At 36.6% G+C, this 23206-nt stretch overlaps 2 protein-coding genes across 5 annotated transcripts; one reads left to right on the top strand and one right to left on the bottom strand.

Moving 5' to 3' along the window:
* The first annotated feature begins 8814 nt into the window (after positions 1-8814).
* On the top strand, positions 8815-13331 carry LOC126607726 (putative protein phosphatase 2C-like protein 44). 2 transcript variants are annotated; one of them, XM_050275448.1, is made up of 5 exons: positions 8815-9147; positions 11677-11961; positions 12200-12452; positions 12714-12814; positions 12901-13331. In XM_050275448.1, exons 2-5 carry the CDS (start codon positions 11692-11694, stop codon positions 13036-13038), a joined length of 762 nt encoding a protein of 253 aa, XP_050131405.1. In that variant the 5' UTR covers positions 8815-9147; positions 11677-11691; the 3' UTR covers positions 13039-13331. The 2 variants fall into 2 exon arrangements, with proteins under 2 accessions (XP_050131405.1, XP_050131404.1); XM_050275447.1 differs by having other exon boundaries at positions 8817-9124.
* A 144-nt stretch (positions 13332-13475) lies between these two features.
* Positions 13476-22946, bottom strand: LOC126607725 (COP1-interacting protein 7-like). Of its 3 annotated transcripts, XM_050275444.1 has the most exons (13): positions 22614-22943; positions 21880-22059; positions 21390-21510; positions 21271-21310; positions 20636-20688; positions 20504-20556; positions 19789-19941; positions 19523-19686; positions 17770-19265; positions 15779-16708; positions 14854-15253; positions 14040-14102; positions 13476-13739 (listed from the first exon to the last, which is right to left on the bottom strand). In XM_050275444.1, the coding sequence occupies exons 1-13, from the start codon at positions 22670-22672 to the stop codon at positions 13672-13674; spliced, it is 3780 nt and encodes a 1259-aa protein (XP_050131401.1). In that variant the 5' UTR covers positions 22673-22943; the 3' UTR covers positions 13476-13671. The 3 variants fall into 3 exon arrangements, with proteins under 3 accessions (XP_050131401.1, XP_050131402.1, XP_050131403.1); XM_050275446.1 differs by lacking the exons at positions 13476-13739; positions 14040-14102 and adding an exon at positions 15568-15615 and having other exon boundaries at positions 15113-15253; positions 22614-22946; XM_050275445.1 differs by lacking the exons at positions 21271-21310; positions 21390-21510; positions 21880-22059; positions 22614-22943 and adding an exon at positions 21080-21113.
* Between the last annotated feature and the right edge of the window lie 260 nt (positions 22947-23206).

Genomic DNA, 23206 nt, shown 5'->3' with positions numbered 1-23206 from the left:
ACAATATATGATAAACAAACACAATTTGAGGATCCCAGGATCCTCACAAAAAGGAGCCGAAGAGGATCCTCATGGTATGGAAACTACCATTTCTATTTTCTATTTTGTATATATATATGTTTTTCTTTCGTGGGGAGCAATTAAAAGACTATTTGGTATTTAACTTGAATTTAATTTTTTTAATTCAAAATCCGTTCTTGAAAATTCTTGTTTAATGGAAATGTTTATACAAATTGAATTCAAAACCAACTTGAAAAAGATAGTCTATTTATTAAAAATACAAATAGCCAGTTTTTAGAATTTTCAAACTCAACTTACTCTCCATTTTCAATTGAGTATCAATCAGTATAATTATCATTATTACTTAATATTACGGTCTAATTGTATTATTCTTCACTTGTAAGTGAGAGGTCTTAAATTCAAATCTCGCCAAAGGTAATTTTGAACCAAATTATTATGGCTAGCCCAATGTGAGGTTTAGCTCACTCCCCCTGTGACGAACCGTCCCTAATCTTATGTTTTTACAAAATTTAAAAGTGTGATTTTACAAAAATGCCCTTAGAGGTGAGGGTCTTGACTTCCGTTGACCAACATATAGCGAGGTGTATGAATTAATCCTTTAGTGTTTTCCTGAAGTACTCAACATTACGGACTCGTAGGTGCAAGCAGAAGAGGATTTTAGGTTCCAGTTAAAGTCTTACAGAACTGTAAACCTGAGAAGTACTTTTGTTTAGTCACTATTTATATATTTTTATAATGTTTCTAGGGGTGTGATATCCACACACCCATTTTTACTTCTCACACACCCTTTTAATTTTCGACCGTCGGATTGGATGAATTGAAGAAGATCAACGGATATAAATTAACAAAGAGTGTGTGGATAGCACACCCCTATATTTTATTTATCATTTAGTGATTTTTAAAAGTTAAAAACTAGAAAGAAGAAGTGGGGGAACGGGGGAGAAAAGACAGAAGGGCTGCTGCCCAATCGGAGGAGAGGAAGAGAGGAGACTGACCAACCAGAGAGAAGGGAAAGGAGGGAAATGAGGGAAGGTGAGAAGGAGGGGGAAATCGGGTCTCCTCCTTGACCCGTGCGACCCGGTCGAGTATCAAGGCCAAATCCGTGTATTTTCCAGCCAATTTCTGGTGAATTGTGTTGAATCACTACCTGGAAATACCACCCTAACCCTCTCTCTTCCATTTTCATCCCAAAATTAGAAGAATTTGGTGGTATTTTGGAGGAAAAACCGACGGTGGCCGGTGTGGGTGTATGGCGACAATCCGTAAAAATTTGAAGCTAACCCAACCAATTACCACCACCCATAAGCTCCCCTCAACCTCAGGAATAAAGCCCAAGCAATGGTCGAGGCGTCGGAGTGAGTATGGAGGTCGAATTGAAGCACACCATTTTCTAGGGTTCCGGTGGGTTTGAGCGAAATTGGAGCTTTTCCCGGCCAAATTGGACTTGTCCACAGGTATAAAGTTCACTCTACTCATTGAGATCTTCATTCCTGTAAATTTTGGAAATTTTTGGAAATAGTTGGATTTTCCGGCGAGTCGGGGTGACCGACCGCTACCCATGGCGGCGCGTGCGGCGGCACATGGCCAGGGGGCTGTCGGTGTTATTGTTATGCTAAATTAGATACCTTGAGCTCAGTTTTGGTAATTGTATGATGTAGGTTGATTGTTGGAACCTAAATTCTCTATGTTACTTTAATAGGTCATTATTTGAATCGATTATTCGACCGTTGGATTGTTACCAAACTTTAATATGTTATAGTACGTGATATTTGAGGACTATAGGAACTTACGGATCGGGAATCCAATATACGGATCTTCCCGAATAGGATTTGTAAGTTCATAAAATAAAATATTAACCGCCACTTGGTTTTGGCAATTGGTAGAGATCCGACCGTTGGATCGTAATGGAACTTTAGGATGTTGTTTTAGAAGTATAATGTGGATCTTTGGAAGTAAGGGATCAGAATTCCATGATGCGGATCTTCCGAATCGAACTACGTAGGGATGTGTGTTATGTAAGTTGCATATTTTATTGATAAGAACTCTGAGATGTGATTTGATAATTGTTCTAGGCGACGATGGTTCGTGATGTCACAATATTCGTGCTAGGGAGTCGTAGCGCGGACCTCAGGTGAGTGGGTCTGTTCCTTTCTATCGTATATATATATATATGATTGATAATTCCACAAACGGTTATAAATTGATTATTTCATATAATAACTGTGAATGATGTGAAGTACTAATGCGAACTACGAATGGCTTGATCCCTGTTTAGGGTACGTAAGCAATCTAACGAGACGTTAGATGCAGTCATAACATAAATGAGATTAAATAATTGAGGCAATAGCCTTGTTTGGGAAATTGTGTAAGGTGAGGGACATTGGTGGAAAATATGAGAGTTAACCTTATGATTTAGTGATTGGATGTTGGTCATAAATCATTGTGTGAAGGATCGAGAATTTGAAGTAAAGAATTGTAAGTATTGATAGTTAGTTAAACTAATGTTTAGTTGAGCTTGTCACCGATAATTATTCCCAAAAATTAATAGTTCGGGAGTAGGGCGTTATAGATTGTGCATTTTACGCCACATTATTGATATATATATATATATATATATATATATATATATATATATATATATTTGGAAGCACTATGATATGGTTAAGTTTTGAATTGCATCAAGGCATGTCCATAAGTATATTATTGCGCATAATTATTATGAATGCTTTAAAGTACGAAGGTGAGTGCATGATGCATAGATAAGTTCAGGTGAGTATATGTTGTGAAATGTGGGATGCATAATTATGATTACATTTTATTTGGAACGATCGAGTGATGGCATGACTATATGATGTTTTAAGTAACTCCGACATGGTTGTACAAGTCACTATAGGTGACTCCGATTTATGAGCTAGCATGGATTGATGAGATATGGATAAGTCGTATAGGTCACTATAGGTGACTCCGATTTATGAGCTAGCATTGATTGATGAGATATGGATAAGTCTTACAGGTGACTCTGACTTATAAGCTAGCATTGATTGATGAGATATGGATAAGTCGTACAGGTCACTACAGATGACTCCGACTTATATGTTAGTATTGATTGATAAGATATGGTTGTAGTCGTACAGGTCACCATAGGTGACTCCGACTGGCGTGCTAGTATGGGTTATTAAGCACTTGATTATTTATATTGCTATTGAGATGCTGTGTCGTGGTATATTCTGGATTTAATGTTAGTATACTTTTGATTTCATACTTATCCGTAGTATGATTTTCTAGAAGCTAAACAGGTGTTACGGTGAGGGATTATATTGTTTAGAAGGTCTTTATTAAAGCTTTATTTTCTGGCCATTCACTCTTGTTTTATCCCTCTAGGTCTACTAGCAGAGCTTTCGTATAGACGAGGATACGTGGCAAGTCTTGGTATTGGAGATTACCTTTGATGGTATGATTTTCAATCCACTATACTGTACTTTACTTATGCTCTGACGTCACGTGTGAAATGGGTTCATTTCCACTTGCGGCGCACTGTTGTATTTAGGCATTTTTAGGTTTAAATTTATTCATTTTTTTTTCCACATCATCACACTTTATGGCTTCATCACCTTCCAGGTGTCGGCCAGCACAGCTCGATTCAGAGTCCTAGTGGACATTCCGGGTCGGGGTGTGTCACCCCCACCGCTTAGTGTAGATAATATCGAATGTATTAAAAATGATAAAAAGCCATGTGGATTAGGTTCTGTTTGGAAGTGATTCTAAAATTATTGGAAACACTTTTGCCGAGAGTGTTTTTTGACCTAATCTTTAGTAAAACTGCAAGTGAATCTTGAAAAAACACTTGAAGTGCTTCTTGTAAGAACTAACTAGTGTTTCTTCCAAAATGCACTTCAAATGCTTTGACACCCAAAAACACTTTAACCAAAAGAGTCTTCAGTTATTTTAAAAGTACTTTCAAACATGTTTTTAGTCTTTTAAAGTATGATTACCATCATTGAGTTTAACTTACAGAAAAAGTAGAGTTTCAAATTTTCAATACTCAAGCAAAATGTAAGCATAACAATGTAATCTGTCTGCTAGAGCATATGGATTGGTTGTTCACTTGTTCTTATTTTAAGATCTATACGGTAAGGCCTCGTTTGAATATTCTTGGGCCTCATTTTACATTGGACCTGAACTGACCCAAGAGCCTCTAATGCATTGTTCACCAAAGAAGTCACCAACTTTCTATCCTTTTCCATTAGTCCAAATTTAAAATAAGGTTGATGTTGAAAATATTGTTTTTAGAATAAACTGCGATTTGACTTTCTGAAATTATTATCTTAGTTTAAATTGACTTCTGAACTTTTGTTTTTTTGTTTTTGTTAAGTTATCCCCCTAAATTATGTGATATTAGCCAATTAACCCCTCATCATTAGCTTCGATAAAATTTCATTTACTTTGCCGTCAAATATTGGCACATGACTAGCACGTGATTCACTCTTGAAGGTAAAGCCATGCTAATATTTGACGGCAAAGTGGATGAAATTTTATCGAATCTGACGATGAGAGGTTAATTGACTTATTTCAAATAGTTCAGGGGGTTAATTTACGAAAAAAAATAGTTCAAGTGGTCAAACAACATTTTACCCTATTATTATTAAATGGCTATTAAATTATGAGTCAATATGTAATATATAATTATTTAAGACATTTTCTATGTAAATCGTAAGCCTATAAATACACACTCTAATAAGAAGAAATGAACACTCAAATTTTCTCCTCCTAATCTTTATATTATCTTTTCGGTTCACATGTTCAAACCACCTTAACCAATTTTATCTCATCTTATCTTCAATTGCAGTCACTTGTACTTCACTTCAGATATCTCCGTTCTTAATTTTGTCCCTTATCATGTGCCCACACATCCGACGAACCATTCTCATATATGCTAAGCTAATATTTTTTTCACTTGTTGATACTTGACAACCCAACATTCAGTGTCATAAAGCATTGTTGGCCTTATTATCGTTCTATAAAAAATTTCCTTAAGCTTTAGTGGCATACAACGATTGCACAACACACTCGATGCATTTTTCCACTTCATCCATCCAACTTGTATTTTATGGTTGAGATCTCCATCTAATTCTCTGTTCTTTTGCAAGATAGCAAAAGCGTTCGATTTTTGGTACTTCCTGATCTCCAATCCTCACCTTTATCTCATTTGGACGCTCATTCCCACTAAACTTGCACTCCATATACTCTATGTTGACCAACTTATGCCAAGACCTTTAGATTCCAACACTTCCCACCAAAGGTTAAGCTTCGTTACGTCCTCCTGAGTTCATCTATCAACACTATATTGTCTGCAAAAAGCATACACAAAAGGGATAATATCTTGAATATATATGTTAACTCATCCATAACCAATGCTAAAAGGTAAGCACTTAAAGCTGAGCCTAACCCTATGGCTATGGAAAGCTTTCAGTTTATCTTTCATGATTTCTTATTGTTGTCCTTACTCCGTCAAACATATCCTTTTTTTTATTGGATATACGCTACTCATACTCATTTCTTCTCTAGAATCCTCCAAAAAAATTTACTGGGAACGCTATCATACGCTTTTTCCAAATCTATAAAGACCATGTGCAAATTCTTTTGCATATCTCTATATTGTTCCGTCAATCTTCATAAGAGAAAGATTGTCTCCATGGTCGAGTGCGCTGACATGAACCTGAATTGATTGTTTGAGACCCCTATCTCTTACCTTTAGTCTATGCTCAATTACTCCATCCCAAAACGTCATTGTACAACTCATTAACTTAATACCCTTATAGTTCATATAATTTTGTATGTCACCGGTATTCTAGGCGCCAAAGTGCTCTTTCCCACTCATTTGGCATCTTCTTCGTTTTTAAAATCTTGTTGAAAAAGTTTGTGAGCCATGCTATGCCCGTCTCTCCCATAACCTTTCACACTTCGATCGCTATATTGTCGGGACCTATTGCATGTAAGATTGTGAGAATAAAGTCCCAAGACTTCGGCCAATTCCTCAAATTATCAATTAATTTTACGTTGAAACCTCAAGCGTATTACATCATTCCTAATTGCTCGTAGAAACTTTGCAACGTGAGAGAAGGTAGTCAAAGACTTAATTAGAGAATGACAGGCTGACAGCTCCATCAACTTGAGAAGAAGAATCATCATATATAATATGAAGCCAAAGGGGCCTTCTTCTTGCCGTCCTTCCCAATTCAACCATTTGTTTGATTAGAAAATTATAAAATTCAAATCTCTATCTTGAATTTTGATTCCAAAGTTAGATTTAACTTCACTAAAATATCGTTGAAATGCCGTTGATGGTAAGGTGCTACAAATGAAAAACAAACTTCTAGATGCTGACACCAAATTCTACAAAACCCAAAAGAACAAGAAGGAAAAATGATCTTAGTGTCAAGACTGAAATATACGGAATTATTTAGCAAACAACACGTGTCATATATTAACATAAAGGTCACGTTTAAAATTTTATGTGTTGACTGAATTATGTGTTTTACTCTTTTATGTATTCGATTTCTCCTTTCTAAGGTGTCGCTTTCAAGAAAATAGAAAGATTTTAGAGCATTTCAAGTGGAATTTTTAAATAGGGACAATTCCGTATAAAATGCGCACAAAATAAGTATATTACAAAATGAATCTCCGATGAATCGAAAAAGTTAGTCCCTAAATTATAGGCACTTACCAGATACATACTGTACGTACCAACATATAGGAGATGCATAGGGACATAATCTTGAATGGAGAATGGAACCCACAATCTTGATTGAAGCTTCTAATGCTTTAAATGCTTTTAGTTAATTAAAAAAAAGGTTAACATAAACAAAAGAGGTATTCATCAATTTCCCACATGAACTTGTGACTATTGGCCAATTTCCCCCCTCAACTTCAATTTTGGCCAATTTCGCCCCTCAACTCTCATAATTAGTCAATTTCCCCCCTCAACTCTCATAATTAGTCAATTTGCACCCTACTGTTAATTTTTTAATTTGATCATAATTAAACAAGTGTGTGTAAGAAACTAAATAAGATGTATGTTAATCATTTTCCTATGTCTTATCCTATTACAAATAGATTAAAATTTAGAATTTTACAATTTATCATAGATAGTATTATTAGTCATAATAAATCAGTATGGAGTAATTTTATTTGATTTTTTACTATACAAAATTGATAACGAAAAGGATTGATGTGTACATTTTTGTATGTGAATACAATTTTCTTTATAAAAGTGAAAGCTAAGTTCAAGTCAATTGCGGAGAATCGAGCTTTAGTGCAAAAATGGCTAGTCAATTCATAATTTTCGACTCCTTATTAAGAATAACCCATTTTATTGAAATAGGTATGATCCATGAGTTTAGGATTATTATTTCTTCTTCTACATGCTTTAAACCCGATTCATAACTTTTTCTTATAATCAACCCATATCACATACTAATTGTATTATGTTTTTGTACATTTTACCCTATATTATGCAGGTGAGTTTATGTTAATTTTAGTACTTTGTTGGAAGTTATTAGAAAGATTGAAAGAAAAAAAAAAGAATAGATGGAAAATTAAAAAAAAATTAACAGTAGAGTGCATATTGACTAATTATGAGAGTTGAGGGGGGAAATTGGCCAAAATTAAAGTTGAGGGGGGAAATTGGCCAATGGTCACAAGTTCAGGGGAGAATTGATGAATACCTCTAAACAAAAAATGTACACCCAATCAAATTATCACATAAAATCATAAAAACTTTAAATTTATGGATTATATTATAAGGACTCCCATTGGAGGTAATATTCCTTTAGAAACACAAATATTTGGTTTAAGTCTTGAAATGAGTACTCAAATATGGCGGTGGAAGTCCTTAAATAAGTACTCCTATTGGAGATGCTTACGGAGTTAAAAAGGTATGTGAACCGTTAAAGCTTAAAATTACTATATAATTCAGTTATTAAAAAAAGGAGAGGAGAAACTTCAAAGACTTTTATTAAAGTGGGTCACCAAATTGAAATTATAATAGTTAGTTGGCCTAATTTATCAATAAATTAATCTGAATGAAAATCTTCATAGATCATTCTGAGGTTTTGTTGTTAACCTACTATATTTTTTTCAAAACCATTTGTTTTGGCTTTAGACGTGAAATAAAGTTATTGGTTCGACTCACATTTATGCAAGTTTATGGAAATATCGACGAATATATCGAAGAACAATATTGGTTGCTTTTAATGAAAATTACAAAATGAAACATTAGGGATTGTCAAATATTAGTTTGGATGAAATATAAGAGTTTCTCTAATCTTTAACATATGTGTCTGAAATATATACAATATCTGTCGATTTTAGCCTTAATAAGAGTTCTTCGAGATGAGGCGAAGTTTAGACTTCGCCCCCAATTTCCATATCTTTCTCTGATTTTTTGAATATTTTTATGAAAATATCGATTGTATTGAAGTATATGTGTGAGACATGTATTGTAAAGGTGATCAATAACGTGGTCAATGAATATGCTCGCAGGAACTACATAATTCCATTACCATGATATCCACAAATGGGCAGTTACAATTTTATAATTCCTTGCTAACATATTCAGAGATGATTTTGACAAAAAAAAAAAGATTGAGAGATGATTAAAAATAATAAATTTTCTATTTTAATACATGCATTAACCCTAAAATTAGGATGTCTCTAGATGAATGTAAAACCAGCTTAAGACCCCTCATTGACTTTAAATAGCTCCAAATTATAATTACATTACCAACAAAACTGGCAAACCAGCCAAGTTTAGCTCTTAATTTCTTCTCTATTTATCCATTATTTCCAATTTTTAAAATATTCTTCCCCTTCAAGTGATTTATCTTGTTTCTTTTTTTGTTGGCTTGAAGGTGATTATCTTCTCCGTTTACTAGATAATCACCGAATGACCTCTGATCATATTTCAGGGGTGTTCATGGGCGTTAAAGATAAAATGGCCCCTAATCATATTTCAAGGGTGTTCATGAGTGCTAAAGATAAAATGGCCCCTAATCATATTTCAGGGGTGCTCATGGGCGTTAAAGATATTCAGATCAAGCCAAATGTAAGTCTGCATATGTTTTCACGGTTAGCGCTTGAACGCTCCTTTATACATGTTCCATTTTCTTGAAAAACTGCATTTATTTAGTCTTTTTAATTGTGTTCTTCGACTATCTGGATAATCTTATTTCCGGGTTTCTTAGTTTTGGTTGATAACTTTTATGGTGGTGCTAGATTATGTAAGATGCTAATTAATGGTGTTTGAAAAATTGGAAATGACAAAAAAAAGAAGAAAAGAGATTATTGTTATTATTATTAGGGTAAATTACAAAAAACTACCTCAACTATTGGGTCATTAATAGTTTCATACCTCGTCTTTAAAAAGTTTCAATGTCATACCTTCAGAGCCGGCCCTGAGATTTCAGGGGCCGTGTGCGAAAGTGAATTGGAGGCCCTAAAAAATACTAAGAATTAAATTTTTTTTATTTTTTTGTTCAAAATAATAATTTTAGTTTTCAATTGAGCTTCTATAAATTCTAATAACACAAACAAATTTAACAAATCAACAAGTGAAAAGATGGCGTTTTGTTTTTCCTTAACTATTTAGAGGGTCAGGGTTCGAATTTTCATGTTATTGTGTGGAATTTTATATTATTTTGTGGAAGCTTATGCATTTAATAAAAATATAAACTGAAAAAATGATGGAGATGAGCTTTGAACCCATCTCCTAGGCCAATGTAAAGAAGCAATAATTCCACTTGCGCTAAGACTCAAGTTGGTAATATTCTACACTTATTACTATATATACGTATATGCATGCAAAATTGAAAAATCGGGGGCCCTTCCGATTTGGGGGCCTTGTGCGGTAGCACCACTTGCAACTCCTCAGCGCTGGCCCTGCATACCTTATCTTCGAATTTGTTGCAATGTCATACCTTCCGTCAGTTAACTATTAGTTCCTCAGTTAAATGCTGACGTGGCATGAGGCGGGATCCACTTTTTATTAAAAAATTAATAAAATATTATTAAAAACTTAAAAAAATTATTTAATATTTTTAAATATTAAAATAATAATTAATTTAAAATTAAAAAAAAACACCATTAGTTTCATCCCCCCACCCCCAAACACCCCCCCTCCCTCCTCATCTTCTTCCCCCGAACCCCCCCTTCTTGCAACCCAAAAAAAAACCCAGTTCGTCTTCCCCCGCACCCACCTTCTTCCCTCCTCTACACACACCACTCCTTAAATCCACACCCATTCCTCCCATTTTCTCTGCGCCCAGGTTCTCCACCCGTGGAATCGGCTTGGCAAAGGGGGTTTCCCTCCACCTCACGAACCCGGCGATGGCAGCGTAGATGGGATCTGGGTTTTTTTTATGAGAGGAGGAGGAGGAGGAGGAGGAGGGAAGACAAATTGAAGGTTTTTTTTTTTTTTTTTTTTCTTTTCTGGGTTGCAGGTTGGGGGGGCGAAGAAGATGAAGATGGGGGAGAAGAGAAGAAGCGGGGGTGGGGGTGGACAAAACTGATGGTTATTTTTTTTAATTAATTATTATTTTAATATTTAAAAAATATTAAATGATTTTTTTTAAAGTTTTTTATAATATTTTATTAATTTTTTAATAAAAAGTGGACCCCGCCTCATACCACGTCAGCATTTAACTGATGAACTAATAGTCAACTGACTGAAGGTATGACATTGCAACAAATTCAAAGATAAGATATGACATTGAAACTTTTTAAAGATGAGGTATGAAATTGTTAATGACCTAATAGTTGAGGTAGTTTTTTGTAATTTACCTTTATTATTATTACTAGCATTTGCCTATACACTTTATGTGTATGAACACATTTTTTTAGAAAATGAGAAGGAGGGGGGGGAGAGAGAGAGAGAACGTCGAGAGAGTGGGAGGTTTTTTTTTTTTTTTTAATTTTAAATATTATAGATATTTTAATATCACCGGTAGGTGAGGTTTTAATAACAAAACAATAAAATTTGGACTTATGAAATTACATTATTGCCCATCATTTTTTTGTATGATAGAAGACAGTTGCCCATCATTTTTTTGTTATTATTATTATTATTATTATTATTATTATTGTTATGGAATTACCATACCCAAAGTTCGATTTTCGAACTTGGACGTAGCCATGCTGTTTAAACGCTACTTATACCCAAAGTTTGTGTCTCTCCTTAAAATTTAGTTAAATTATAATATTTCTCGAAAGAAAAGGAAAATGTTTGAATTTTGAGTACATAAAGAGACATGATGGTACATAAAGATGTTAAATAGCATTATGTTGGTTTTTTTTTTTGTCTTTTTGCTTGTTGTCAGTTTTAAGACTTTTGAGTTTCCATTGTTCCCTTGTATAATGTATGTCATTATCACTAATTTTTTACCCAAAAGTTAGTGTGTATTTGTGTGAATACACACACATACACACACACACACATCTATATATATATACATCTATATATATATATATATATATATATATATATATATATATATTGTATGTATGTATATATTTATATATTATATGTATGTATATATGTATCCTTAACTAGTAGCATTCCTTTCTTAATTTTACCAAAAAATGTGGTTTCGGGCTTTGCAGCTGAAACGCTTCCTCATGGGAAGTGGTGTGGGGAGGAAGAAGAAAGAGGTCACCATGGCAAAGAAACCGTCGTGGATGATGCCTGCAGTCTCACATGGATATCACACCTGTGAGAGCTACACATCACCGGCTACCTGTGGCGATTCCGACTCCGACTTTGTTGTGGCTCAGAGAGAGCAAATCGAAGAGCTTGAGCTCTGGTTTTTCGGAGTTTTCGATGCCCGGGTTGGCGACCGGGTTACCAAGTACATGCAGTCACATTTGTTTGACAAGAAGCCTAAAGAGGTATAGGAAACACCTTCCTTTAGTTTAAGCACTAGTTAAAGTAATCACAATCCAATTTTCATTAAGATGATTGTTAATTAGTTCCGGCTCATGCGAACGGGGTTTTGCGTTATTTTCTCTCTGGTGTACACCAACTACAGAGTTGCTCGAGAGTGCGCAATAGGATAGGAGAATTTATACTCATATAACAGAGAAAAATATTTGTGATGGTTCATTTTTTATGTCCAACTTTGTGCAGTCTCATATAAGGGGAAGGAGCAAGGAGACGATGAGAAAAGCCTTTCTTGGTGCTAGATCAAAGGTTAGAGAGGCCTCGGAGGAGACGAACGGAGTCGGTTCAGTTTCCGCGATGGTGATCGAGGGGGAAAAGCTTGTATTGGCTAACATGGGAGACTATAGAGCAGTTGTGTGTAAAGATGGTTCCGCTCATCAGATAGGCACCAAGAACAAGCAATCAACCAAAAAGATTTGGTCACACAGGTTGTTTAGAGGTAACGTGGACTGATAACCCTAGAGCCGCCAAATTTGTTCACCAACTGATGCGTCAGATGATGTGACAATGTTTACTTGTTTAAGAAAATGAGGGTTGGATTCGACCACGCCATGTTGGGGATACAAAATTGATGACCTTAAACGGAAATGAATCATCATGTCCAGCAGTAGCCGTATCCATACCTCATTTTTGACACGCTCGTGTTTAAAATTCGCGTGCGAAATGCTCACATTTTAGTGTGTGATTCCGGGCAATGCAGCAAAGACCAAAACTTGTAAAAGCTCAGACCTTGTTGTTGGGGTTGAAAGGGTCGATCCGGATACCGAATTTGTTATTTTAGCCAGCAATGGCATATGGGAGGTAAGACATTTTATCATCCCACACATATTTACTGCAACTTCTTCCTATTAGAGAGACAGTAATCCGTCAACGATAACGTGTTTCAGGTAATGAAGAATCAAGAGGCTGTGAATCTCATCCGACGCATCGAAAATCCACAAATGGCCTCCGAGTATTTGGCGGAGGAAGCTTCGAATAGAATGAGCAGAGGCAGCATTTCTTGCTTGGTCATCAGATTTGATTAACATGTGGTAACAATTTGTTTGGCACTCGTTTGTTCATCTTGTACGAGACACTTTTTGGGTTTGATCTGAATGTCATTCAAACAACCACCCTCAAAGGGTAAGAACCCGAGACTTTTCCGACTTCGCGGCTCGACAAAAGAGAGAAAATGGCATGGTTGTTGGCGACCGTGAGTATTCAGTATCTATTTGGGACAAATAATGTATCAAATTTTGCATCAAGGAGCATTTCTACTTGGGATTTTTGCAACCCTGTCTCGGTCGAAACTTGAAATCTAAAAGAAAATTACAAGCTACTTCTCAGTTGTGGAAACTCTATTTTTGTGCATTTTCCCTCTATGTGACATCCACGAACCCGACATCAATCCCATCCACAATAAACTGCGTCCAACAACAATCATCGTTGAGCTTACAAATTACGCAGAGGAGCGCTACAAACGAATTCCGCATGCAACGCTAACAAACTAATATGAATGTCCAAAGACAAGTTATACAACAACAAAACTAAGATTTTACTTTTAAACATACAGGAGACGAAAATCTGTAGAGCTTTTATGACTCAGATTGCACCCAAGTGGTGGAAAAATAAGAGAAACCTTGTTGCTTCTGTCTTCAATTTCGCAAGCATTCACATCTTCACATTGTCAGCTTCTTCTCGCCAGTCTTTCTTTTGAATGGTGACAACAAGGAGAAATGGCGAGAAGCTGTAACCATATGAATGAAATTCTACGCAGTTAGAATTATTGAATCATTAAAAAGAAGAGGATAAAGGTCGTACCCAGTGCACAAGGCTCCCGCTTTACGCAGGGTCTGGGAGAGGTGAATGTCGGCTAGCCTTACCCCCATTTATGGAGAGGCTGCTCCCAAGTCTCGAACCCGAGACCTACCGCTCATGGGCGAAGGCACTTGCCATCGCACCAAGTGCGACCTCTTTTAAAAAGAAGAGGATAAAAAATAAAAAATTCAATGGAGCAACGCGTGTTGCAAAAATGATAAACACTTACACTTTTGTGTAGAGCTGGGATTTGGAGTTTCATCTTGTGAGATCAGATTCTTTAATGTAAACACTGATATGGAGCACACAAAAATTAGTGTCAGCTTATATAGTATTTGAGATCAGACTCTAAATAACCTCTTATTGACCTAATCCACACCCCGTGAACCTACAAATTTCGATTTTTTCACAAACCAGTGACTTGCAATCTTCATAAATGAACAGACTTAGTGATGACAAATAAAAGACACAGGAGAGATAGCAATCAAAAGAGCGTGCACACAACAGCAAACGAAACAAAGCAGGGTGAACCCGGAGCCAAAGTCACATCAGCAAAACATTTTATTCACTAAATGTTCCTGGAACCACACAAGAAAAATAAACTAGTTCTCTACGTGCCACATTGCAAACAACTATGAGATCACATGAACATTGAAACACTTAATAGCCAGATAAAACAGAGGGGAGCATCTATAGAAACCTACAGTATCCTCAGTACAAAAATGGAAAAACATATGAATTTTTTCGCACAGTAAGTTTACGACAATCAGAAAACGGAGGCACATAGACATTCTATAAGAGATGGAGTTACAAATATTTAATCCACAATGGATTTGGATAATGTAATGTTTAACTGGTACAAGGACTGAATTAGGAGTTTACAAAGAACGAATTAGGAGTTTATAGCTGCAAATGTTCATTAGTCTTATTTTATTCTTTCCATAATGTTAATTACACTTCAAATTCTGTCTAGCACGCATAATGAATGTGATCGGTTGTCAAAATGTTTTGTTTATTTGTTTTCAAGGCATAATGCAAGTTACCTTCACTAGAAGAAACAGCGTTTGTCCCATTATCACCTGCCTCAGTACCATTCATGCTGACGTTATCTGATTCAACATTACGTTCACCTGATGATGAGCCATGGTTCTTTTTCCCAAACTTTAACAGCCGTCTGAACCCTTTTAATGATTCCTTTGCCTGAGGCCTTTCAAATGCTTCTGGAATCTTTTCAAGGTTACTAGACTCGGGTACAAGTGCTTTTATAGTCACTGTGCCTATTGCCACAGTTTTTATGTTTGTGGGTGCTTTTCCATACTCAGGATTCTGAGTACATGGACCTTCCAGAGAAGGAACTCGCACATAAGGGGCTTGATATGGTTTTGCAGCAGTGCTATTGCTTGAAAACTTTGCCGGTTCCTTCTCCATATTACTCGTAGTAACCTATCCATCAATGTGGTTACACAAAGCACAAACACCACTCAGAAATTGGTCCACAATTTATGATATGACTAAATATATCTTATTGTTCATAGCTATATTCTTTTTGAAGAGTCAAAGAAAGATAAATGCCTAACAATGTATATTACAAATAAATAAATAACTGAAAGCAATTGAATTGCAAATAAAATTTCTGATGCTATCTATGACCAGAAAAAGCATAAAAAAAATTAAAAAATAAAAAGCTTTTGAAATTCACATGTGGTAATAGTAAGGATTCATATAAAACTGCATTTTTGTTAGTTAGGAACACTGACCAAGAATTAATACCATAGATACGAGTTCAGCCTACGGATCTTCCTCTTCTGTTGCAGTTATTGAAATTGCAATTTTAGATTGTAAACAATGACTATGACTTGCTTGTAAACTTTTCAGACGCAATCAAACCCTTCATGGTCCGTTGCAGTCAGTACAGACAAAAAATGCAAAACTGGAAGCAAAATCCTTTGGTTATCTGATTAACCATACCTCATGAGACTGAAGTTGCTGCTGTAATAGGTCACGAGCGGGTTCTCTATTGATTGTATCAATCGTTAGTGGTGAAACTGGTGCCCGAATAGCAGCATACTCTGACACCTCTGTCTTCTCCCTAATATTCTGTCCCTTTGCATCCCTCAAAGTTTCTTCCGCATGTACAATGGGAATGGAAGGTTTCTCAAGCATCATGAGAGTTTTCTCAATTACTGGGTTGTCATCCCGATCACTATGGTGTGAATTTTTGTCATCATTCCTCTTCAGTTGACCACCTTCAGAGGTAGACTTCACAGAATCATCTTTCTGTGTCACTCCTTTAGTCGTTGATGTGCTCTGGGCAGCATCAGGTCCCTTGGCTGTCCTGATTTTCAATTCTGGGAGAGTAGCAGCCTTGCTTTTGTCATAATTCACGATAGCAGATATTTTCTTGCTCTCATGCCCGTCAGAAACTTTTGGCTTTGATACTGTTAAAGTACTCCGCAGCTTCACTGAAGAAACATGATGGCCGTTAGTCACCTTAGGCTCTGATAACCTTCGAATCCGTGCCATGGATAGCTTAACATTACTTGCAACACCAGCGATGTCTTTCTTTTGTTCAGGCAATGAAGTTACAGACCGGGTTAACCTGTGTACAGCAGAGTGGTTTCCAGTACTCAGTTTGCTGGATTTGGAGGTTTTGTGAGAATCGGCAGAGCCCACAGAGCCAGTTTTGATGGGCACCCTTTGCAAAGGAGATGATGACCCTGGCTCTGAATCACTAAACTTTGATCCTCTGTGAGTGCTTGGAGATAGTTTTGTTGGCCCTTGTTTCCTGGTTTGCAGCGAGGGCAATGGTGACATTGCAGGGATGGTACCACCTCGAGCAGCAATCCTCTTTTGCCTCTGTATCTTTAAGGCTTCCAGCCGTTTCATCTCTTCTTCTTCCTGAAAACAAAAAGTGCAAAAACTTCAAAAATCTTATGAATAAAACAGATAAACTGGCTAGCATATAGCATGTGAAGCTGATTCTACAACATATATAACCACTTGTTGCACAGGCATGGACACCAGACCAAGGAAATAAGTTACAATACAGAACAAATATGATCAGTGATAAATCGACAAATTGAAAGCAACAAATAATTACATTATAATGTGTTTTTTTTTTTTTTTTTAACTAATGATTCAAAGTTATAAAGTTGACTTTGTTAACTTTATTTCTCTCTCTCTCTCTTGAATTTAAAAGGTCATGAACTCATTTGGGGAAATTTCTTGAAGAAAATACCAAGTCTAAGAATATGTTCAGGTGCAAGAAAAATACTGTAGACAGGACCACCTTGTAAAGTTCCAGTGCTTCATAGTTTTATGACACGTTTTAGATGATTTAAAGAGCAATACAAGATTGATACTTATGTTGATGTCCTAACATGCGATGTGTCCGACAAGGACATGGCTAACTTGTAAAATTATCTGAACTCCACAAGACATTTTATGTGCTTTTGTCAGGCAACACATGATGGATAGATATTTATAGCCAACATCACTGTTGTCTGACTCAAGTTTTTCTACTTTTCAAAGTGAAAATAGCATTATGGAAAATTAAAATAAACAAATAAATTAAATCCCTCAGATTTTAAGAAATTATTCTAACCTCCGTAAATTTCAGCATAATTTTTACTGTTATTTAAAATATTGGTCATAAAGGAAAAAAACAAATTCACTTTGAAATAGGTGTACAAGATGGCGGTGAGTCCAGTGACAAAAACATTGAGAATAGTCATCTAACTTTTTAAACTTGCAACAAAAATAAAAGCTTTTTAAGCCCAGTTGCAAGTCTAAGGCATACAAAAACTGTCAAGAAGATGATACTAAAATAGTGTTTCAAAAAGAAAAATTCTCAACTTTGGATAAGGGAGAACAGCTTATTGTAATTTAGTAAGACCAGGAAAGGTCTTAGTAAATTTACTCTGCGAAAAAGCAAAACAGATAGGAAAATGATAAATAACCTTTTCTTTCTTCATTTTCTGAAGATCGGCTTTAAAGCTTCTTAGTTTCTCAGCACGTGCTCGTGCTTCATCCAAAGGACTAAGTTTTGAGGGCTTTCCTCTCCTTATTGGTCCTCCAATCTTCTTATCTGAAGTATCTGAAACCATTTTTGATTTCTTGTCCTTGTCAGGCTTCTTAGACCCTTGCTTGTTTTCACTCATCACTTCCTTATGTTTCTTATCCAGAGAAGCACCTTGCATTTCATAATCTAAAGCAGGGTCATAGCCTGTTGAACCCTTTTCTGCACCACGCTCAGGCATTAAAGTCAATTCATCTGGCTCATAGTTAACTTGGGAGTTTTCCACCTTCTGAGCTGCTGATGGGAACTCAGAGCCCATGTCGATAGCATTTCTGTCATTGTTTTCGAGATGATCTAGTGAAATTGACCTCAATGGAACTATGTATGAATCATCATCCATGTTGTGAGATGACCTCCTATCCAAAGTGTTGGTTGCACGATCAAATCCATTTATAGCAAGCGGATCCGAGGGAGAACTTGTAAAACCCGACTGGTTATTATGTCCATGAATCATAAAATCGTCACTGGCAGTCCTTCTATATTTACCCCTTATGCCATCTATTTCTGTATACCGTAAATCCATTTGACCATTACCATGACTCAACTGATCACTTCTTGCAGATATCAACATTTGATCATTTGATGACTTTTGCATGCGGGTAACATTTCCACTAAATTTATTAATATCTGTTGTACTTCCTTCTGGAATTTCTCCCCTATCTCGACCACCAGAAACTAAAGGATCATCCCCCAGGTTATTTTGTCGCCTTTTCAGTTGACCCTTCTTTTCCATGGAAAACATGCCTTGGTCAAGCTCACGTCTGTCTTCATCAGGATCTCTGAGTAAGAACTTCTGAAATGCCTGCCAGTTCCCTTCATCTCCCTCCTTCATTAGAACAGTTTCTTTCCTTTTTGCGGATTTATGAGAGTGTGTAACCTTCATCTTAGGAATGCCACCCCCAAAATCTCCATTGTCCTCATCAGTTTGAGAGTCACTAGCTGAGTCACTATAGGAAGAGTTTTTTCCCTTTGCGGTGATGTAATTTAAGTTCCGAATGACAACCCTGCCAGATTGTTTTTGACCTGAGCGACTAGCCTTCTTTCTTGATTCTTGACTTTTTGAAAAATCCTTCTCCAATTCCACATCATTTGATTCAATATTTCCATTACTGCTATCCATGGAGTGCCCTTTCTGTATTCTTTGACCTTGATTGAGTCTAGGATCCTCTACTATCGGATAAGGCGGCTGAAAAAATGGGCTATTTCCTGGGTAATTCTGAAAATAAGGCATGCCTTGCATAGGATATGGTGGATACACTGGTAATGCACCTGGAGAAGACTGAACAGGCCAGGGAGGGTACATCTGATGGGGATACTGGCCAGGAAAGTGTTCCTGGTGGCTTAATGGTGGTTGATGCTCCACAGGAGGCTTTTCTTCTGCACAAATAAGCAGACAAAATCTCAGCTATCCTAAAAGTAGTGAACATGATTATACTAACGCCATGCAGTATGATGAATGGGGCTCTTCTCAAAGTCAAAACATTAGATTCTCACACCCTTCGTCTTTACCACTGAAATTGATGATCGGTCTAATTATTTAAGACTCGGTCTCCATGATGAAATTTCTTGAGAACAGTGAATATAATAGGTTAGTTACCTATAAGTAGTATACCTCTTACAACCTGTACTCCTACCTGCAGTTACTTGTTGGTTGGTCGCACTCGAAAGCATTATGCCTGATGCATTCATGGCAGAGAATTCTGATCTGTTAGCCATTGCTTCAGCTGCTTCAATTTCAAGCCATTGCCCAGTTTCATGCTTTCTTTTCCACAGTTCCTTAAATCTTCTACAAGCATCCCTGTTAGATTGATAAAGTTAACATTATCAGGAAAGATTCTGATACAAAATATCCTGCCTCATGTTAATGTTAAAGTGGCCAGTGGAAGAAAATTCTACTTACATTAAGCGTGAAGCTCCAAACCATTCAGCAAATGATATCAATGGTGGCAAATGATCAACGTCAAAACCTGCGGCTACAGCACGTGCAAAAGCCATACCTTGCTCTTTCTGCAGCATAGTTCTGCGTGTCTCCAGGACTTTCAAAAGATGAACTCTACCATAATATTAGATAAATGGATTAGCAGTTGCCCTTATGTTATACAGAAAACTGAATAATCTGTGCTGCAATGCATAGTCGCAGGAAACTGAATATCCCTCCATTGAATGGAATTTATCAATAGAAAATGTGTTGGTGAGTAGGAGACGATGCACGCAGGCACGTGTGTGTGCTGACCCTTTAACTTCTTTTTTCCATCAGACTTTTATAGAGATGATACAAACCATTGTTTTTTCTCTGACATCAATGGTGTACCATTTTTTCTTTTTTTGCAAATGATAACTACCCTATAATTGTATAGATAGGAGACGTAAGGAGGAGGAGGTTCAAAATTTGATAGAGCTATAAGCCCATACGCATCCCTGGTTTACTTGAAATGAATATATGGCAGCAGGATAATCAAAGGGAATTTAGGTTTGAAGGGCCACCGGAAATTTCAAGATCACAAGTGCTAAGACCTTAAACAACAGTTTACTTTTCATTACAACTTTAACCCATGAGAGGCATGGTACATGGTCTTTGGAGCAGCACAAGAGAATATGAAAGAGATGGTACGTACTTTGAATTTGCCTCTTGTGCAGTGGATCCATTTGCTTCAGGTTGACCATCAGGCTGCCAGTTTTACAAGAGAAACCAAATCAGAAACACTAACAACAACAAAAAAATGAAATAAAAAGGTACAGATTTAAACCTGGTAAAGGACAATTGCTTTCTCTTCACTAGCATCTAGCAAAGGCTTGTTTCCTATAAAAAATAATTTGGGGTTCACAATCCAGTAGATGAACCATTAACTAGAGAAACAAAGAAGGAATTACAGTCTTTTGAATCAGAAACAAAAACAAACATGGCGACAGATTACAGAGCTTAGCTGACCGAGTATTTGCCATCCATTAGTTGAAACAAAAATAAGTGAGAAAAAGGAGGAAAGAGATACAAGCCCAGTGAAACCTTCACCAGACTTCATGTTCTGATATGAAGCAGCATTTGAAACTTTCCCCATTAATCCCCTCTAGTACCTCAACACCCTCCCTTTTTTCCTATGTAGACCCCAAAGGCAAAGCTTGTATAAGGGAGAGACAAAAAAAAAACTAGGTTTTTGGTGAAGCATGGTAGGGAAGTTAGGGGCTGTCGGCACCTGATAGAGGCATAAGCTGGGACACCACTAGAACTATCTGCATCAAGTGTGTTGAGTGAGGAGGGTAAAAAACCCAAATATCAGCTTGCCAGTGCACAATTGAAAGAAAACAGAAACAGGCAAAAAAGTCTTATTTTACTAATAAGAAAATCATTGTGTGACATATTGTTTAGTTGTCTTTTCAAAATTACCTTCAACGCTATCTACAGGTTTTCCATGATTGTCCTCTACCTGCCACAAAGAAACTGAGACTGACTTTTCTATGTGGATACCAAACACAGATCACTGAGAACTAACAGATTTTACTTACATGATTAAGTCCCGTGTCATTATTTCCTTGAATTGCAATTGCCTCTTCAATCTGTAAAATCTCAGATTCTAAAGTGTACACCCGTTCCAAGACCTCTGGGGTGCTCACAAAGCGAACAAACCTAATATTCACCTCACAAATTAGTACAGAATAATGATTTTCCAGTGAGAGGAATTATCATTGTAGCATACAGGATACTGCATTCCAAAATTCTGGCAACAGTCATAGGTTCGTAAGATGAAATGTTGAGCCTATAAGGCTTAGTAATCACTTTTCATACATTTGAAGACAAATATAGAAAATCAGTTGTATTGAAACTTTAAAATGAGAAGGGACTCCAAATTAGAAATCAAGCATGCACCGCATGAAACAGTCATGTTACCCTACACTTTCTAATTGGTGTGCTTAGCAGAGAAGATCGAACTTATGCACTCATCAAACATGTTGAGAACACCCTAGATGGTAGAGAGGCACTGGATTTCATTACAACCTTTGGACCGTACTCTTTGTGAACCATGCTGCATCACTGCCAGACTCTGGCTCAAGAATAATTGAATAACCACCCTTGGCCATTTGTTCTTGAGCAGTCTTCAAGTGGGACAGAAACGGATTCAACAAACCAGAAGCTATTTTCTCCGTCATTCCATTTGCGGATATAACCAGATCGCACCTATCAAGACGAAGGTTTAGGAGCAGAAAATATCAAAATGATGAACATCTTTGAAACTTTCACAATCACATTTACGTATAATAAACAAGAAACAAAGCAGACAACAACTAACAAATAGTGCATTTTCATCAAAATCTTTCCTTGTTTAGATTCGAGTACAAATACGGCTTTTCGATCAATAAATCTGCACATTTCCACTAAATGTACCTCCAAATGAATTTAAGACACTACAATTCATCAAGGTATGCAAACTCAACAAAAACAAAGCAACTCAGAAAAGATTGAGTACCAAATAATCAAACACTTTTACACATGCAATGACATAACAAACAGACACATAACATAAATATCCAATAAAACACCAAAAGATCCAATTCTAAAACACCAAGAATAACCATCCAAAAAATAATAAAATTCCAACTTAGACATTGCTCATAAGTTCATACAACCCAATACCATACCAATTGCATAAAAAAGCCAAATCCAGCCTTTATTGTAAAATTAAAAAACAAAAATATCATTGAAGACCCATTTGATTTGAAGAAAAGGATTACCTGGTCCGAGTTGGGGTGAGTTGGAACAGAGCCGAGTCCAGCCGAGTTGAAGACTTCATCTTTACAGGGAAGTGGGTTGGGGAGGATTGAGCCCAGGTTTATAGAACCAATGCAGGAAAGTGGGATCAGAGACTCATTGGGAAAGTGTGGAAATGTGAAGCAAATTTGTGAGGGAAAAAATGGGCTCAGAGAAAAAAACAAGGGAAAATTTCAGATTAAACCCAGAACAGAAATGGCCTGTCTCAGCTGAAAAAAAAAGTGAGCTTTTTAGACTGAAAACTGCAACGGAGAGAGAAGGGAAGAGAGAGAGAGAGAGAGAGAGAGAGAGAGAGAGAGAGAGAGAGAGAGAGGATCCAAAGGGTTTGGGCGTGGTGGCAGATTACTGTATATATGAGATAAAGCAGGGGTAGATTAGGAAAAATGAAAACGTTGAGTGGTGCTGAGACGCAAAGGACAACCCTTAATAGTTTTATATCATATAACAGCTGGGTGATGGGAAACAGATTTGATGGCGGAAAATTACACGAATGCCCATGCAATTTCATTGGACCGTTGAGGCATCCAGGGCCCCACTAAAGATTTATTTTTGGTTA

Source organism: Malus sylvestris, chromosome 16 (assembly GCF_916048215.2).
Source record: "Malus sylvestris chromosome 16, drMalSylv7.2, whole genome shotgun sequence".
Taxonomy (NCBI): Eukaryota; Viridiplantae; Streptophyta; class Magnoliopsida; order Rosales; family Rosaceae; genus Malus; species Malus sylvestris.
This window is presented reverse-complemented; position numbering and strand designations above follow the sequence as displayed.

What these genes read in the sequence shown, in the direction of transcription:
- LOC126607726 (XM_050275447.1), top strand. Translation starts at nt 8,966, where the DNA reads ATGACCTCTGATCATATTTCAGGGGTGTTCATGGGCGTTAAAGATAAA. An exon ending in ATATTCAGATCAAGCCAAAT is followed by an intron (nt 9,125 to 11,676) that starts GTAAGTCTGCAT and finishes CGGGCTTTGCAG; the next exon opens with CTGAAACGCTTCCTCATGGG. An exon ending in GTCACACAGGTTGTTTAGAG is followed by an intron (nt 12,453 to 12,713) that starts GTAACGTGGACT and finishes CGGGCAATGCAG; the next exon opens with CAAAGACCAAAACTTGTAAA.
- LOC126607725 (XM_050275444.1), bottom strand. Translation starts at nt 22,672, where the DNA reads ATGAAGTCTTCAACTCGGCTGGACTCGGCTCTGTTCCAACTCACCCCA. An exon ending in ACAAAGAGTACGGTCCAAAG is followed by an intron (nt 21,511 to 21,879) that starts GTTGTAATGAAA and finishes GGTGAATATTAG; the next exon opens with GTTTGTTCGCTTTGTGAGCA. An exon ending in CAACCAACAAGTAACTGCAG is followed by an intron (nt 19,266 to 19,522) that starts GTAGGAGTACAG and finishes TTATTTGTGCAG; the next exon opens with AAGAAAAGCCTCCTGTGGAG.